Genomic DNA, 19,316 nt, shown 5'->3' with positions numbered 1-19,316 from the left:
ATTTGATTTAATGTGTTTTTGCTCTGTGTGATTGCAATCAGATCATCTTCTGCATTTTAATTAAAAGGTTAAAATGAATAAAAAAAAAAAATAATAATAAAAAATATGTATCACAAGGTATATACAGTGATAATACTTAAACCTCTCATTTGATATTATCGTCACATCTGTTAGTGACCACCAGCTGTGCGTACACCCTGTTAAAAAAAACCTGTTAACCTTGTGTTTGTGTTCTGTCTTGAGGCTCTGCTGGAGCGCGACGATGTGAGGGAGGTAATGGGACTGGTGTTGGCTCTGGGGAATCACATGAACGGTGGCAGCAGGACCAGAGGGCAGGCTGATGGCTTTGGCCTGGACATCCTCCCGAAACTCAAGGATGTCAAGAGCAGGGTAAGACCTTGAACACTGTAGGATTCTTTTCCTTGTCTTTTATCATGCTTTAGTACTTTGGAATTTACTTTAAGGGGTCATAATGTGCTTTTTGTGATTTTCTGTTATTTTGGTACTGTTATAATGTTGGATATCTATATTAAACATGGTCAAAGTACCAAAAATTGAGGTGAATGTTTGTAAAAATGCCACCTTCAAGTCAACAGCCCAACCTGCTCTGAACTCTCTGTTTGTAAAGTTACCTCTACTTCCTCCTTGTGATGACATCAGATCTTTCGCATGCCCACAAATCATCATCTGTTCTGTAACCTTTGTTGCTATGGTTGTTGCTGGGGTTTTTTTTTCCGGGTTGTTCATGTTGTTCAGTCTCATATTTGGGATCAGATTCATGTACAGATGTGTTTTAGAACTTTCCATTTTGAGTAAAGAATGAGAAAAAGAAGTAAAATCCTACTACTATTGTTTGTTTATGAAGTCTGCCGAAAAGCAGCTTCCTGAAGTTAGCCAATGAGAACAGAGTAGGCTCATCAGGAGGGGGGCCTTAAAGAGACAGGAGCTAAAACGGCCTGTTTCATACAGAGGCTGAACTGAGGGACTGCATAAACTGCCAGTATAAGATAAATAAGGAGTTTTTTAAACTGTAAATCATGCAAAGATATTCCAGTAGAGCCCCATAATGTAAATATAGACTTGGAAATGAGCATAATATTTCCTCTTTAAGATAATTTCCTCTGGAACAGAGCAGAAGGGCAGCATACACGCTTACAGGAAAGGATACTTGTTGCTCATTGGACATTAGAATTGGCAATACAACCTTTGTTTTTCCACTTAATCACATGCTGAGTCAGCCTACTGGTTAAGACGCATGCCATATAACCGCAACATCCGGGGTTCAAATCCGGCTGTGGACCTTTATTGCATGTAACCCTCCCATCACTCTCTCCTTTCAATTGCCACCATCTCTCCACTCTCCCTATAATAAAGGTATAAAATGCCTACATGCCAAGTCATCTGTCTTATGGCTGATACCATTTTCTCTGTGCATGCAATCCTATAGTCATATCTATCTCATCTATCTGGAAAAGGGAAAATACATGTTAATGCATGGTTAGCAGAGGCAGTGAACTCTAATGTTTTACTTTAAACTGCCGCACTTTTGAACTGCTTACTGCATTTTTTCTTTAGGACAATCGCATCAGCCTGGTGGACTACGTGGTGTCGTACTACCTGCACAATGTGGACAAGGTATTGAAAAAGAAAAAAAAGCACAGTTATTGACATGTTGTTTTGTATAACTCTACATGAATTTGATGCATTTATATTGTTTTATTTGAATATTTGTTATTCATCAAATTCACAGAAGAACAATGGTTGGGTGTGCTTATAAAAACAAACTGTCACACAAAATGAATTTCAAGCCTATTATTGGTGTTCACCAACATGAAAGAAGTTCTAGCTTGTTTCCTGTGTCCTGAGATAACAATGAATTTTTTCGTCCCTGATTTAAGAGTGATGTTTTGTTGCTTTGTTATGATTGGATTCCACCAGAATGCCGGCACAGACAAGAGCATGTTCCCCCTTCCTGAACCTCAGGACGTCTTCCTGGCAGCGCAGGTCGAGTTTGATGACCTCAGCAGAGACCTGAGACTGCTTGGACGAGATCTGACAAGTATGTGATGTCACTACCGCAACATTTACAGCTCCTATCTACTCCAGCTCCTTTTTTTGTGAAGACTTGCAGAGTAATGAATACCTATACTTTTCTCCCCCTTTCGGTTTATTATATTAGTCGGTTACACACATTCCCCAAAACATGAAATCCACATTGTGCAGACAGACGGTGAGCTTCAGCATCCATGTGACTTTGTGACCTGTAATAGTCTCGCCTTGTGGTCATTTTGTTGTGTGTTTTTGTTTGAAAACCTCAGCCAGCCTGTGAAACTCTATCACTGTGATTTTTGTGTTGCTCTTGAGAGGTTCCCACAGACCAAACCTCGGCCTAGTCTGGCATCGTTTTTCCTCAGACAACCCCCCATCCCTCCCCACATCTCACCACCCTGGTTTCCCATCACGGGCCCCAGCCATTGAGTAACTGTTTATACTTTGTGCTAAAGGCCTGCTTCTTTGACCAAACTCGCGTTAGCTAAAGCCCCAGAACAAAAGATTTCCTCTCGTCTTTCTTATCCTTCTCGCCTGTTCTCTTCTCTTCCTTAAGTGTGCCCATATGACGCCATTCAGCATGCCAGCCAGTTAAACCAGACAAGTCATGCTGAGGACAATGCTTACATGTACAGTATACGATTGTGAGTGAGTGCATTGTTGTATCTTTATGTATACATGTGTTTTTGCATGCATTTCATTGCATGTGTGTTTATTTGTGCACTGCATGCGCGTGTATTCAGAGACTAGTAGGAGTCTTGCTGCTGATACTGGCCTGGCGCCTTTCAGATCCAGCTCCTAATCCTCCTGCCCATCAGATCTCCCATCGTTGTGCCTTTGTGCCCCTGTCGCCAGAGCAGGGAGACCATGGCTTCCCACTTATGTAATCTCCAGACCTCTCATATCTGTAGTATCTCTGCACGGGCCTCTGCAGAGATGCACGGATCCTTAACCTGCTCGGCTGTATCACCTGGGCTCCAGTGTGGCCCCCAGATGTGTGCCACAGATAGGATTCTTTACCTCTCAACACAGATTTGTCTTATCAGCCCGTCTACCCAAACCACCGTGTAATCTGGATCGCCCCATCGCAGGTTCCTTTTGTTCTGCCCGTTTGAACCGCCCTCATGCCTGCTTTTGTCGTTCTTCACTCTCCCTGTGTTCTCTCTTCGGTTGGTATGAAATGTTTCCCAACATTCATCTTGAATGAAGACTTTTAAGGAAATGAGACCTTAAGACTCCAAAATGTATGACTTTAAAAAGGTGTCAGAAGAAGAGAAAATATTTAAAGTTTAAAGGGTCAGTTCACCCAAATCACTACTAAAAAAAAGTGGTAAATTGAATTAGATTTGGTTTTATTTTATTTCTGCCTCCACCCTTAGACAACAGAAATGAATAGAATTTCACTCTTTTTATTGGAACTAGTTATAACTGAATAATACTTGATTTTTGAGGTTGATTGCAAAACTGATATGTGAGAGTTTACAGCAGTATTACTTTATTTTTTTGGCCACCGGAGGGCAGTGGAACACACTCTAAACACAATATTGACATATTATCACCTCATATATACCGATATGTTAGTAGACACATCCAGCAGACACAGAGGAATATTATCATTCATTTGGAGTCGTGTTTCTGTCCAGCTGATGTATGTAAGTCTCCTCTCAGCTTTGTTTTGGTCTTCATCAACTCCTGAGAAAAATATGTGGCTCCACTGTGGTCACTAGCTAGTTGTCTGCCTGCCCTTTAGTGCTGGGCAGGTGGGCTTAATAAAGCTTTTTGTGAAAACTGTAGCAATATGTCTATGACAGGCTTTAGAACAAATTTTTCTACCAAAAACATAGTCCCAACTGCAATGAATGACGTCAAGCTGTGTGGCGTAAACACAGGTACTGTTTCTGAAAAGAGATCTTGATGTTTTAGTTGGTTTTTTGTTTGTTTGTTGTTTTTTTCATTTTCATTTGGGTGAAATGACTATCACTGTTGTTGGTGAGATTCTGTTTTATTCCCATTAACTTTGCTTTTGATATATTGCTTTCATTTATTTCTATGATCATACAGTATTTAGACTACATATACTCTAAGTTTTAGTCAAGTTAAGCCACTTTTATTTATACAGTATAGTTTAAAATCATAATCAGTAAATCATCTGACACCCTCAGTCCTTAGATCTTTTGTTCAGATTAGTAAAATTCAACTAGTTTTCTAGTTTGTTGTTGTATTTTTTATGTCATGCTCACTTTCTATGAATTAATAACTTTTAAAAGATTTATGTATCTGTGGAATCTTGTTATGCTATTGTGATTTATGAGGTGACTGATTATCAAAACCTTGAAACCTCACTTCAGTATGCATCCATCCCTCACTATGAAACCAAATCACCACTTCAGGGCAGTTTGTGTAATTTCAGTCTCACATCTGAAAGCACCCGGCTCTGTTTATGAGAAGGTCTGTAACCCTCTTCAGTCAGAAATAAGCAAACATTTTTCAGGCACAAAAGGCAGACAAAAGAAAAGAACGGCTCGCCACACAATATAGAGAGAGATACCCGCCTCCAAAGTTTACACAAATCCTGAATGAAAACAGTATTCTTTTGTAATCTTATCTGGGAGATGTTGATCGAGCGTCGGGGCGGGGTGGTGGAGTGGGGGGCCAGGGGCTCGGCTCCCTCTCCAGCCTCTATTATGACTGGCTCAGCAGACTGGCTCCTCTGATCCACTGATTGGACACAGAGCAACACGGAGCCACAGACTGGCAGGGGAAGAGAGAGAGAGGGAGTAGAGTTTGCAGTCGCCATCTCAAGGTGAATCTCAATAAGTGATATCTAAAGAGGAAGCTGTGCTGATAACCTCCTGCTCAGGCACAGGTGGAGTTACTTTAACCCAGCACTCTCTCTTCTTACTCCGTCTGTCTCTCTTTCTGTCCTTCATGGGGAGGGGTTGATGCTGCTCATTCAAGTTTAAAAAAAAAAAAGCAAGTGACTTATCAGTTTAAATCTCAAACACTGGAGAGACTGGTGGGAAAATGATTCAGTTCACAGGAGGCGACATCTCAAAACTTAGGAATGAAATCCAAAAGAGAGAAAGTTTTCTGTCCACTGAAGGCAGGACTGAATTTCTCCAACAACACTAAGAACAAAACGTGATAGTTCAAGCAGTGTGCAGTTTAAAGGCACTTCATTTTATTCACCATGAGGAGTAATACTCAGCCTGTGAAAACAGTTTTCAGTGGCTCTGGAGGGAACTCTCTAAAGTCTGAGGAAAAACCCTTGATGTTGTCATAGCGATGTCATTGGTATAGGCTTGGTGACTACAAATTTATACTGTAAATCCCTCCAGACATGTTTTAAGACATATGAAATACTCTGCTTTGAATAATAATGTGTTTTCCACCGAAAAGTTCAGTTAAGTAGATAAAAATTCTTAAAATGTTATCTGCTCCTTCTCCCTCATTGAAAAATCCAGAATCTATGAATATGCAGACATCTTTAGTTTTTAAAAGTTGAATAGCTGGATATGAGATGTTTCCTACTTCACAATTCTCAGTGTATGTGCGCTGGAGGTTTCAAGTTTCCACATCACACTTGTGTAAGGGGAATCAGACTCTGGTTTGTTTTCCCCCTTGGTGCGATTCATTTGGGCAGATCTGAACACAGCAATCATACTTTTGTGCGGCTCAAAGCAACTGTACAGAGACCCTTTGAGGAATTGCCTCGGTTTGATCCCACACGCACTCTGGAGCGGTTCGTTTGAGGTGGGTACGTGATCTGACCCAAGTACAAGGCGTAGTCTACAAGTTTGAGCTCAGTGGTTGTCATAGCGAAGTGTTATTTGCCTGCTGGGATGAGGATGAGCAAAATCAACAGCTGCTAGCTGGAGAATTAATGAAAGTCCAATCTGGACCAGTGCAACAATACAGTTCATTTTTGACATTTGGCAGATAGGACCTTCTTCAGGACCTTCTTCCTGTGTTTGTGTTCTTGCCACCATCCCAGACATATCTGATCCATATGTGGAGTGAACATTCTCACGTGGCTTGTTGTAATGAATTTTGGTTCACTTGGATTTTTCTGTGTTAAACGAAACAAACCAAGGAAAATACACCAAGTTTACCAACTCATCCACTGATATAGACCAGAGCAAAGAAACTACAAGTTTGAAAATACCCCAAGTTGCATATTGGACCATGACTGGCTCCAAATGAGTTGTGATGTCACAAATATGCTTGTAGGTACACGCCTTAAACTTTCCCCCTTTGGCAAATGAATTTGAAAACAGCCTTCTAGTGTAAAACTTGTGTCTTTTTAGTGTAAGTGGACTTTAGGAGAAGTGGGTGTTTACCAGGCAGGGAGATTCTAACAAAAGATGATACGTTATGGGAAATATCATGGACTATAAATCTGCTTTACCAATTTTGACAATTAATCCAGGTCACCCAATTTAATGAACGTGCAATACTAAGTCATATGAGTGACCTTTAAGGATCCACTTCTGGGTATCAAAGTCCCACAAGTAAATAATGTCTCTCTGTCTAAAGCAGCAAAACAGCAAAAATGCCTCATTCTGGTTTAACCACTTGTTTACCTCTGTGTGAGATCCTTTTTTCATGAGGAGCACACATTGCTGTGATGCTTCTGCTCCACACTTCACCTGTTCAGCACTGTAATGTCTTCCTTCTTAGATTTTCTGTTTGTTAAGTTTGGGTTTCTGTAAGTGGCTGAAACTTCACCGATGCAGAAGTGTTTAGTCTCTCGTTCCTGGTTCATCAAAGTCCTCTAATTGCTGCAAACACACAATAAACTTACTGCTTACATCCTGGGCCTACAGGAAATCTGCAACAGATTACATTTTAGCAGCAAATGTAAAAGACGTTCAAGATTTAGTGTGTAAACATAAGTTGAAATCACTACTGTGTGTTGTTTCATCACTACTGTGTGTTGTTTCATCACTACTGTTTGTTGTTTCATTGCTACCATTTCCTCCATTTCTTTAAGAAAAGATAAAATTTAGTTGTGGAGGAAAAACTCCACAACTAAATTTTATCTTTTCTTAAACTCAATGACTGAAATTGAAATACGGTTTTCAATTTTCTAAATCCTTGTTTGTTTGTTTTTTCTTTTAGGATGTGAAAAGGATGTACAGAAGGTTTGCTCTGACTCTCCTGAAGAACACCTGCAGCCGTTTAAGGATAAGATGGAGGCTTTTGTTCTCAGTGGTGAGTAGTTGCAGTCATGTTCTCTGCATCCAAAAACTTTTAGCAGGTCTGTAGTTTGGGTCAATATCTGACTAATACAAACTAGACCAAAAGCATGAGATGTGTTGAAAGTAACACACCAAACTTATGTACCATTCAGAGTGACTACAGGTTTTTGCAAGTTAGGTTTATGACTTTTAAGTTACTTTTTGGTGTAACATTAAAGATTAGTTTCATCTTTGATATAAAACTGAATAGAGAGAATAGAGAAGGCAGAACCTGCATCATACTTTACTTCTATTGTGTTGAAACACTTGGGGGGGAAACTGTTTGTAAGGCAGCACTGAAGATATTTTACTCTGTGGATTCAGATATTTAGATTTAAATGCTATTGAGTCTTTTTAAGAATCTGTTAATCCTAATTTTATTCAGTTATAAATAAATGTTAATGCAAATTTCCCAACAATGACTTTGAAATAGTCTTCTTCCAGAAACCTGCAGCCCCCATCAGTCAATATATGGCTCCTCTAAATGATTCTGTTGTCTCTACTAGTTGTCAGAAAAACATAGGCTTCATCCTGTTACTTGCCTGATTATCTACATTATGCCCCTTTTGCTTTTTCATGGAGTGTTTTTGGTATCTGTGTGTCTGTGTGTGTGGGAGATAGGATGGATTCAGAGTAATGGCTAGACGCTCAGATAGGGATCAGACAGATTTGGCAATGATTGAGACACTCAGGCACTGGGAGTCTGTTCGCCCACTGCAAAAAACACCTTAGTCATCCAGCTAAACTTATCTAAATCAATGGCAATAGAGAAGAGTCTCCCATCCCCTGTTACTCAAATCATGTAGATTTATGATAATTGATTATGTTAATTCATTTTTGTGACACATTTAAAGCTCTGAAGCTCCTAAAGTGCAATGTGAGTGCTCCGTTCAGACAAAGATGGACTCATTAATAGTTGAGCTTTTGGCATAAAACATAATTTTACTGACATATTTCTCACAACCACAGTTAACTAAATCACTCTATTTTATCAGAGAATAAGTTTTAATTGAAAAAGATTCAGGAAATTCCATTTAAATTGTACTGGAATAAAGTGAAAAGATCTCAGTAAAGTGGACATTTTTAAAGATTTGCTTCAACAGAAATCAGAATTTGAGTTAACTAACTTTGAGTAAATGATTTGTTGATGTTGAACAGAATCCGACAACATTACAGGCAGACAGACATAGTCAGTGATTTACCTGTTATGCTGTGATAATGACATTGCAATTTGAAAGTGGCAGTAAGAATGGCTCCATAGCTGTTTTGAAGAAGCCAGATGGTTGTCTGGCTCCATTTGACAAGGTGATCATCATCATACAAGAGGTTCTTATTGTGGTCCTGTGAGTATTTATATCATGGGGATTATAGCTGTTTAAAATATAATCTGTCTTCTTTGTCTCTTTTTTTCTTCCAGCACGAAAAGAACATGCTGATGCTTCCTATGAGTTGATGACTGCACAAAAAAGGTTGGAGAAATAAATTATTCTGTCCTTTGTATGCTTCACACTCACACAAATTGTTTCTGACATCAAAATCTCCTCAAGCAAACACATGATGGTTGGAAAAAGTTTGGAAACCTTTAAACAAACTTTGAAGTGACATGAAGATTTTTAGGTCCTGATTTGATGAAGCGAAGCAGGCAGCTGCTATGAACGAATATGGACATCAATGTCAACTTTTTTTTTTTTCTGACCATATTTCACCATAACAACTTTTTCTAAACTAAACTAAAAGCAAAGTATTTCTCTCTTCCCTGACCCCTTCTTGCTGCTCAGTTTTCAGGACTTGGTTCTGTACTTTGGACTGAGGCCTAAGACGGGAGACAAGGAGGTGACAGCTGGTCATTTCTTCATGCTCTGGTTCGAGTTTTGCGCTGACTTCAAGACCAGGTGGAAGAGGGAGAACAAGAACATCTCTAATGAGAGGTATCTGTCTGTATATGTGTCTAGAACCACCATGTTTTTGAAATGATCACTTCAACTTATTCAATTCAGGAAATAGGTGCTCTCTCTTCATCCTATCAATTTATCTGGAAAAAGTGGGAATGTATAATCTCACAGAGATTAAGCAATTATCATTATTATTATTATTATTATTATTATTATTATTATTATTATTATTATTATTATTATTATTATGTAATAATTATTATTATTTTATATTATTATTACTATTACTATTATTGTTGTTGTTGTTGTTGTTGATATTATTAATAATTCTATCTGTTTGTATTACTGTTTATTGCTTGTTGCCAATGTGAGCCAGGTAACGCAGTTTCTGTTTAGAATATAAGGTTAACCTTAACCTTGGACCTCTATGCAATTTTGTTGTGGCTGATGCATGAACTACAATCAATATTGTGTCTTTGGAAATTATTATTTTTGATTGATCAAAACAAACTTGTATTGGTGCCAGCTTTATTGATATGTTTCTGTTTGCATAGGAGTGATGAGAGAAAGATGCTCGTCTTACACAAATTAATAATTTACACACTGGGAGGGATTGATTCATTAACGCTCTGAAGTAATAAAGAGATATTTTTAAATGCTGTGCTGTTAATAATCTGACACATATAATTTCAGGTTAAAAGAGGCTCAGCTATCCGTGAAGAGGATCACAGGAGAGAAGAAAGTTGAGACCAGAAAGATTAACCCCAACAGTCTGGTAAGATAGAGTTCATAAAGGAACAGAAATGTGTCTAAATTGACAATACAATTCATGTGAAAGGACACGTTCACAATTTTTAGTCTGTTTTAAAACAACAGTCAGGAGCCCAAATGAACACTGTCACATGTTTGTCTTGTTGTAATCATTCCTCCTGTTCATACTGAACATTAGAAGATCTCTTCATAATTCACTTACAATGTTAGTGATGGGGAACAAAATCCACAGTCCTCCTTCTGTGCAAAAATGTTTATCTGAAGCTAATATGAAGCTTCAGTCGTCCAAATGAGTCAAATCAAGTAGATATATTTCAACATCACAGTGTTTTTAGTGCCAAAGTTCCTCTATTTGTTACTATACTTCCACCACAACTCAACAGGGAAACACTGTCTGAGGAAACACAAAGAGGGAATTTGATGCTAAAAAGACTGTAAATGTGGCAAATGTCCACTTTATTTTACTAAATAAAGTGGCTGAAGCTTAATATTATCTTCAGATAAACTTTTAAAAATATTTTTGTTCAAAACAAGATTTGTAGATTTTGGCCCCATCACTTAACGTTGTAAGTGCACTATGAAGGGGTCCTCTAATGGTCAGTATGAACAGGAGGAATGATTACAGAGAACAAAACTTGTTTCATTGTTCATTTGGGCTCCTGACTGTTGCTTTAACTGTTGTTTTAAGAAAGACTTGAAAAATGTAAACCTGTCCTTTAACACCAGGTGCACTGTTTTAAGTAGAAAATATGACTTTATTTAGACAGCACATATTACAAAATCCTAGTCCGTCATGCTGCATTTAATAAATTAGTACAAAATTCTGTGTAGTGTTTTTGTCCGTGTTGATAAGTCCTTTCATGTTTTTCTACCAACAGAAAGAGCGACTGCGCCAGAAAGAAGCCAGCATGTCCTCAACTTAAACTCAGGAGGTATAAATCTGTAACATTAGGAGGATCATACAGTAACAATAATACAACAATCCTCGCCAACATTTCCTCGGTGGACACAACATAAACCTTTTATATTTTTAATATGTTCATGGAATAATGCCATCTATTAACTGGCAGCTTTATGTTATATAATTTACCACACAAAAATGTATTTAAATTATAAAGACTGAAAAGAAATCTTTTGTGCAATATGTAGACATTAGTGATAGTTTCAACTGTGTGTAGATTCTTACATTTTGCATTGATTCTGACATGTGTAGTCTAAGATTTTGCAATATTTTTCCACAAATAAAATCACCGATCAGAAAAATTGTGATGTACAGTAATAGCTTGAAAACGCTTTTATTCACAAGCAACTTTACAATACATGATACACACATTATACAAAGTTGTAAAATGAAGTGGCATTTAGCAGTGCAGGTTGTAAAAAAAAAAAAAAAAAAAAAAAAAAAAAAAAAAAAAAAAGAAAAATCTTTATATCATCAAAGCCCTCAGCTCACATCCCACACAGTGGAAACAATACAACCATTCAAAGTCCTTTGAAGATCCTCACACATTATCTGATGAGGTTGACATTTCTGTACACGTCTTGCACCCCCACACCATCTTTTCTGTTGCCAGATGTCTGCAACAAATATTATGAATTGTTACAGCCTCAACCTAAAACTTGCTTTCACTGACACTCAAAGAGTTCACTAAACTAAAACTTTGTCAAAGTCCAACAAATCTGTTAACACAAATAAAATGACTTTCTGGTTACGGTATATTTGGTATTTGGTTGGTGTGATAAGTTATTAGTTGCAGGTGAAACCATCATCTCAGAGGAAACATGACACCTGAATCAATAACTTTGTTTATCAGCAGAATTAGTGGTAAATTCAGTATCTTCTCTCCTTTATAATGGTAAAAAGGACAAGATGTTTGATCTCATTTAAGTTCCTCACTTTCTCATTCCCACTTCTTTCTCATGTGTCCCTTTTTTATTTTTGCAAAGCTGCACTTTCCTTCACACAGAAGGGAATATATATTATCGGCCAGCATGTGTTAGTTTGCGTCTAGTCCGTATCTATTGTTGTGCAGCGGCACTGCTTTACGCGCTGGACCCGTTTCTTCCTGGTACTGGGCGTCTGTCCCGGGCAGAAGAGGGTGTAAGTGACGGTACTGAAGGTTTTGGGTTTGCAGGCGGAGCAGGACTGAAAAGCGTTTCCGTCCTGGTAGATATGCCGCGGGATGTAGAAGGAGTTGCACTGGCCGTAGCAAAACCGGTTGATGATGGTGCGGCTCAGGCATCCTTCCTCGTGGATGGTTTGCTTGAGCGGCTGTGTCTTGCACCAGTCCAGCCGCAGGTACCGACGCTCCGTGACGTGCAGCGCCTCCTGACTGGACTCCAGCACCTCATCGGTTGTGGTCGCGGGCCCATTCCCGCGAGAAATGAATCCACTGATAGGAGGTTGTTGACACCTGTCCGATTCATTCGGGCTGTATTTGTTTGGGTGTGGGAAAGCGCCTTGAAAGGTCGCGGCATCTGTACTCCTCGGCGGGCTGAGCAGCAGCGCCAAAACTATGGCAGAGGTCATTAGACACGACGTTCTCATCGCTGAAGCTGAAAGAAAAACAACATACAAGTTAGTCACTGATGGGGAGCATTTTACGCACGATTTTTACGCGCGCATTACGCATTTTCCAAACGCGCTGTACATGATAATTTACGAATTAGGTTTAACAAACTAATAGTCACCTGTTGTTTATCCAAACTCCTTACAAGAAAACGTGATCCACACAGACAGTTTACAGCATGTGTTTCTTCCACAGGTCCTGCGTCCTCTGTAGTGGCTTAACGACTGACACTGTGAGCGGTTTTCTAAACTGTCTTCAGTTTCAGAGCTTCTGAAGAACACGCCCCCAAACCCTCATCCTCACTTTATCTGTCTGAAAGGGGAAAAAATCTGAAAGGGGGGGGAAAAAACTCCAAACTTTTTCTCAATGCAGATAAATCGTTTATTTGACTTTACAGAACAAAAACACAAACATTTTGGCAAGATCAAGTGACTCAAAACAGATTCAGTGCTGCCTGTAGAGATTCATATTACTGCGGTATGGTGACGTATATAAATACTAGTCAGAATAAGCTCCAAGTGTCATGTGAAGTAGTTCTGGTAACTTTTTTTTCATAGAAGTCATTTCTTCTACATAACAAAGCAAACCTACAACTGTTTAACTACTAAGGATATGATTTGTATTGAATTCTTGCTTCAAGACACAGAGGTGATTAACTGGTCATATCAAGACATACAAAAATTAAACCTCATACTGTGAGAACCTCAATTTCTGTACAGCGATTAATAAGTAAATTTTTAGATTCAACATTCCCTCAAAATCAATAAAGCTCTATAAAACGTCTTATGATACAGTCGATAATACTGTACACTGCCAGGCAAATTTTTAACACCTCATATTTTAGCTTTTTGGATTCAATGGTGGAATCTCAGGGTTTCTGGTCATTCATGCCTTAAAATTAAGACTAAAAGAGAAAAGATAAGTGAACTAAGAATGTTTGTGACTTTTTATTTGACTGGAAATGGATCTTTATCTCCCTACTCAGACACCTGTAGCAGATATTTGTCTTAGAATTGAAGCTATTCTACAGTATGTTTTTCACCTACAGTAGGATCACTTTTTACATGACTTTTGACTTTTTTAGGGTATTTTTTCCTCTTATTTCTACTCTGACATTTGCCTCCCACTATGGAAGCTGAGTGGCAAACACCAAAGATCCCTTTCTTTAACATAATGATCCAAACTCAAGGTCCACTTATAACACAAACTGAACACCACACCAAAACCAGGAGTCAGTAGACAGCCGGAGAAAGATTAAGGATCTGACAACAAAGGCCATCCTTGAATGGAAACAGGGACCTGAGCCCATCTCCATGACAACTAACCAGATAGCATTCACTGATGAGATGCAATTAAAAGCTCTGGAGAAACCAACCAACCAACCAGACCTTGGTTTAAGATTTTGTCAAACTATTTAAAAGGTCAATGATTGACCAACATTTTCATATTTATTTACCTGTTATGATAATTTGCAAACTCTCAGATCATATTGTTGCTGTCCTGTCAGAACCACTTATCTCCAAAACATTAACTTCCTGTTTTCAGCTTTGTGGTGATGCATATTTCAGATAATCCACTGAGTTTTTTAACTGTTTGTTTAGTTTAAGATGTAGGAAAATTTTATATTAGGGGTCTATCTGAAAAAATTAAAATCACCAAAGTTGGAGATACATGGTTTTCACTGAATGGTATACTATGAAGGTATATGACTATATGTTGCAAATATAATAATATTAATATGTTTCAGATTCAATAAAACCTTTCTCTATTGTCTTCTTACATTTTCTTATTCATCAGTGAGATTCCATCGCTTGAGATGTAAACAAAAATGATGAAATATAGGGTGTTAAAAACTTTTTCCAGTGTACTTTAATATTACAGTGAGCAGTTTCAGGTGCAGGAGTTTAGGTTGTGGATTTGGTGGCAGCAGAGATGGTTGGCGCCTCTTCTTCCTCTTCCTCAGAGAAGTGAGGGACAGATTTCTTGGCAACCACATTGTCCAGCTTCTGGCCCATTAAGTATGGGTTGATGCTCTGCAGACAGACAAAAAAATATTAGAATATTAGTAATGTACCTCAAAACTAAACATCTGACCAAATCTCAAAATGACAATATCAGAACAAACAAGTAAAGTTTCATTAAAACTTGTTCAGAATATGAATTTATATCCAAAGCAGTGAGTTTAAGAGTAAATCGGTTCCTTCAGGGGTGAATCTCAGTGCTGGCGATGTGGTTTCTCAGAAATAATCCTACAAAAGAAAAAACAAGAACACAACCAAGAAACACTATACCCTTTTTCTCCTTTTTGGTCCTCCCTTCAGTTTTTGGTACAAAAGCTCCTTGTTCTGAAAGAAAAATTAGAAGGAAAAAAAAACAGTTTTCAGACATAAAATCATGTATCTGTTGTTTTACAGCCTCTTTGTTCATAAATTACTGTCAAAAAATTGTCTGAATGCATTTTCAGGGAATAAAAACATTCGCAAACGAAGACTGGTGGATGAATCCTTACAAATTACAAACAAGTTTGATCTTTCAAATGGCAAAAATCTTGTCTTCATTTAAGTTTTAAACAGTCGCCAGCATGAGTAGACGACGAGAAACCACAGCTATGACTACTGCTGCTGAGTTTCCTGTCTCCAACAACCAGAGAGGGCGAGAGATTTGCTCTTTTTCAGATGTCAGGCGATAAAATTAAAATAAATTATTGCCATATCATAATAGTACTACTAATATTAATGCAACCTTTTTTGTCTGACACCCTGCAGCCCTGTCAGATGAGCGCAAAATCTTTATCAACACCACCCTGTCATATGCCTACTGTGTTTATTTAAAACAAATAATGATATAAAAGTGGAAATTGTCACAGTATCTTGCTCTAATAAGACGTCATGATCATGCAGTTGATTATGTTTAGGCTTGGTCTTTTTTTCCCCAGTAGATTTGGTTTAATATTTGTACTACTACAGACATTTTCAGCCATTTATTCAGCACTATTAGATCTCTATTGTGACTTACTAACTAGTTTTTAAGCAATCTCAATCACAGGATGTGGTGTTCGGGTGTTACAGCTGATTCAGGTTGATAAGAGGTGCAATAGCACCGGTAGTTTACTGGAAGATCAGCATCACACAAATTTGTCATCTTATTAATGAGTTTATTTTCCTCCTACACACAAATATATATTTTCAACCAGATAATAATTTCCATTTAAAAGACAGTGATCCACAATCTTTGCACATACCCGCTGGTAACTGCAGAAGTTGGGAATCAAATGTTGAAACGATTGACTTGATAATAAATTGATTGTTTAAAACAATAGTTTGACATTCTGGTGGTTAATATTCTCATTTGCCTTGTTGCTGAGCGTTAGATGAGAAGGTCGATACCACTCTCATGTCTGTACGGTAAATATGAAGCTACATCCAGGAGCTGATTAGTTTAGCACAAAGACTGGAAACAGGGGGAAGCAGCTAGCCTGTCTCTGTGGTAACAAAATCCACCTTCCAAACCTCTAAAGTTCACTAATGAACTTGTTATATCTCATTTGTTTAATCTGTAAAAATAATACCAAGTACAAAAACCACATGTTGTTTGACAGGGGATTATATGCCGGACTATTTCTTGGCCAGAAGGAGCAACCTCCTGGAGTAATGTTGTCACCCTGAGGTTGCCAGGCAACCAGCGGAGACCTCTAGACAGGAACAGGCTTATTGTTTCCCTTGTTCATATAACTCTCATTAAGAAAATGAATAAGCGTATTTCCCAATATTGAATTATTCCTTTAAATTGTCTATCAGACAAACATTTGTAGGTTCCAGCCGCTCAAATGTGAGGATTTGCTGCTTTTCTGTGTTTTATATGATTGTAAATTGAATGTCTTTAGGTTTTAGAGTTTTGGGCGGACAAAAAAAAGACAATCTGAAGATGTGACCTTGGGCTCTGGGAATTTGCACTTGCTTTTAAACATTTTCTGACATTTTACAATCTAAATAAGGATCACTTGAACATTCAAGTGGTTAATCTGTAATAATACTAATCATTTGTTGCAGTCCTACTCTGTACTCACCCACTTCGCCAGCGCAGGGTAATCATGCTCCGGGTCAAACAGGTGCTGGTGTTTTTGGAACTCTCTGCTGAACTCGGCTGTGTCCGGAGCGTTTTCCAAACACCGGTCTGCTGCTGCAAATGTGACAAGGAACAGACAGAGAAGACTGAGGATGCAATTTATCAGATTTATCTAAATTCTGGTTAATCAAAAAGTGGTTAATGTATTCATTTGTGTTACTATGTTTTGTCTCTCACTAATTCTGTGACAGCATTAAAAGCAACATTTTCCGTGATTCTAGTGAATTTTAAAAGTACCTGTTTTTCCTTGTGGACAGGGGTTTGGAGGGTCTGGGTAGCCGTGGTCATCACTGAAGTCTTTGGGAACGTTATCACCAGTCAGCTCAGCCACAATGTTTGGGATGTTTCCATAAGGACCGAGGTGCTGCAGCCCCTCATGAGCACCACCTTGTGGGAAAAAATAAGCACTTCAGTTATCATGAAAACAACAGAAACAGCAACACCAGCTTGACAAATACTACATGTCACAAAAGCCTTATATTTTTCAAATTTAAAGTTTTTTCAGCTGTAAATGAAACCTCAACTAAAGCAAACTTACAGTGTTCTTCATATTGAGATAACCCTTAATTATTCTGATGATATTACTTGAAATAAACACTTGAATGGGTCTGAATAAATTAATTTAATACAACTGAGGTAATCTACAGTATGGAGGGCTAGAAAATATTGGGAGCAATGTCCTGAAATGTAACTGAACAAGGGCCACATTATGAAGTTTAACACAGCATTATGGTAATATATTGTGAAAATGAAAATAAACAAATGGAACACAACTCTGTGCCCAGAAGCATCGCATCTGAGCATTATAGAATTAAAATTAGAAGAAAAAAGGGGAAACTAGAACAAAAAAGAAAGAAAATAAATAATGATTTAAGACTGAGTAGAATTTTGAGTATGAGGGTCAAGTGTAGAGAATATTGTAACAAATAGATATAGATTTGATTCCTCACGTACTTCACAAACGCTGCCATCCTCCACATCTTTCACCTTAACTCACCTGATTCCTCAATGCTCCTAATCCTCCTCCTCACAATAACATTACAGACCCTCTACAGCCCACCTTGTATAAAATCACCCAACATACCCTGTATGCTCTGAGGCCCGACAATGTTTGTGGCCTGGTGTGCGGGGTACTCCACCCTGGGCCGAGCGATGCCCAGCTGCTCCATGACACCGTGCAGGAGCCTCTGGATGTCGGCCTCAGACACCTGGTCTGCCGTGCGGGGGCTGCGGGCTGAAGCCCTGCTGAGCTGCAGGCACAGCAGGAGGCCGAGCAACGATAACCGCACCGCCGCGCACATTTCTGTCATCTAAACACACAACAGACTTCACTGTAGAAAATGTACAAACACAGCTGTTTTTTTTCTATCTAATGGGCTAATTAGATGATGACGGATGGAGTGAGTAACAACATTACGTCACCTAGAATTATAGTTAATTGAAACCTAAAGAAAGTGTATCCAAAGAAATATGAAAGATGTGTAAATTGGATAAAACCTTGGTGCGCCATCTGTAAACAGAGGGTCGATGTGAGGAGCCTGTAAATAGCCTACATGATGTCTATGAAACAGAAAAAGACCTTAATGTATGTTATAAACTGTATTTTATTACATTGATACGATAATAAGTGTATTTTATTACCTGAAAATATCACAAATTGTCAGAATAAGGGTTGTGATGTGTTTTTCTTACCGTGTCTCTGATGGAGGGACCTGCCTACTAAGCGATACCTGCCAAGATAGCCACAATTACAATATCCATTTCCTGTCTCCAAAATAAAAATCTTGCTTTACCAACACGACGATAATAAAGAATAAAAAACGCAATGTTTCCACCAAATACAAATCCTGATATAAGTGAATTTAGCATTTATTCAGATATTCATGTTTTTATGGCGTTGTGGATTAACTGGCCTTAAAGATTATCTTCAGGACTTTTTCTACGACTTTATTCTGAAGGAAAACACCCGATTTCCGGTATCATCATCGCAACCTTTATTCAACCATTATGCAACTTCGCAGAAAGATGCAGTCCGCCTCCCTTCACGGTTCAGACGCAGTTGCTAGGAAACCAAAAATCCTCTCGTCTCATTGGCTGTTGCATTGTGCCAATTATGAGCTCACCACGCGAAGCGTGGAGAGAAATGAGAAGAACCATCATCATCACTAACAGACATATTTAGTCTTTCTTCAAAAACGCCCATTTTCTCTGTAAGCCACATCATACATCTTATATCATTATATATATTATTCTGCTGTTGGTAGCAATATTAAATAAGTACAAATCAGAATACAAACTAGATATTTTGTCCTTTCTATCCAACTTCAGTTTTATCATCATATTCCTATATTTAGGCTCTTAATTTATATATTTTTCCCCCTTTAATATTGCCTCTATAAAGCTCAGAGGTTTCAATGATGTAGGCCAGAAAATAGGACCACAGAGAGTTCTTACCTCTCTAATGATGATATATGTATATGCTGGCCTTTATTTAATGTCTATCATTATTAATTCTCCATTATTGGCGTTGTGCTTATTTCTGAGTCTGTACTCTTAGTTTATTGTTGCTGACTTGTTAAATGTCTCTTGTGGATTGATTATTATTATTATTATTATTATCATCATCATTATTATTATCATCATTATTATCATCATCATCATTATTATCG

General features: G+C 38.2%; 3 protein-coding genes across 3 annotated transcripts in view; 1 reads left to right on the top strand and 2 right to left on the bottom strand.

The window, feature by feature from the left end:
* fmn1 (formin 1) overlaps positions 1–11,215 on the top strand; it is a 33,640-nt gene extending 22,425 nt beyond the window's left edge. The window contains exons 12-19 of the mRNA XM_044329524.1: positions 244–390; positions 1,576–1,635; positions 1,939–2,059; positions 7,171–7,263; positions 8,707–8,758; positions 9,068–9,217; positions 9,875–9,956; positions 10,831–11,215. Coding sequence (XP_044185459.1) covers positions 244–390; positions 1,576–1,635; positions 1,939–2,059; positions 7,171–7,263; positions 8,707–8,758; positions 9,068–9,217; positions 9,875–9,956; positions 10,831–10,875 — 750 coding nt within the window. The 3' untranslated portion in view covers positions 10,876–11,215. The remainder of the gene's footprint in view (positions 1–243; positions 391–1,575; positions 1,636–1,938; positions 2,060–7,170; positions 7,264–8,706; positions 8,759–9,067; positions 9,218–9,874; positions 9,957–10,830) is intronic.
* A 100-nt stretch (positions 11,216–11,315) lies between these two features.
* grem1a (gremlin 1a, DAN family BMP antagonist) lies at positions 11,316–12,775 on the bottom strand. The gene is made up of 2 exons (XM_044329530.1): positions 12,644–12,775; positions 11,316–12,508 (listed from the first exon to the last, which is right to left on the bottom strand). Exon 2 carries the CDS (start codon positions 12,498–12,500, stop codon positions 11,961–11,963), a length of 540 nt encoding a protein of 179 aa, XP_044185465.1. The 5' UTR covers positions 12,501–12,508; positions 12,644–12,775; the 3' UTR covers positions 11,316–11,960.
* A 104-nt stretch (positions 12,776–12,879) lies between these two features.
* LOC122965434 (neuroendocrine protein 7B2) lies at positions 12,880–19,311 on the bottom strand. Its single transcript, XM_044329529.1, has 6 exons — positions 18,340–19,311; positions 17,732–17,957; positions 16,885–17,034; positions 16,589–16,701; positions 14,814–14,867; positions 12,880–14,555 (listed from the first exon to the last, which is right to left on the bottom strand). The coding sequence occupies exons 2-6, from the start codon at positions 17,955–17,957 to the stop codon at positions 14,427–14,429; spliced, it is 672 nt and encodes a 223-aa protein (XP_044185464.1). The 5' UTR covers positions 18,340–19,311; the 3' UTR covers positions 12,880–14,426.
* Between the last annotated feature and the right edge of the window lie 5 nt (positions 19,312–19,316).

This window comes from Thunnus albacares, chromosome 16 (assembly GCF_914725855.1).
Source record: "Thunnus albacares chromosome 16, fThuAlb1.1, whole genome shotgun sequence".
Classification (NCBI taxonomy): Eukaryota; Metazoa; Chordata; class Actinopteri; order Scombriformes; family Scombridae; genus Thunnus; species Thunnus albacares.
Note: the sequence above shows the minus strand (reverse complement) of the source record. Positions and strands in the feature narration are given on the sequence as shown.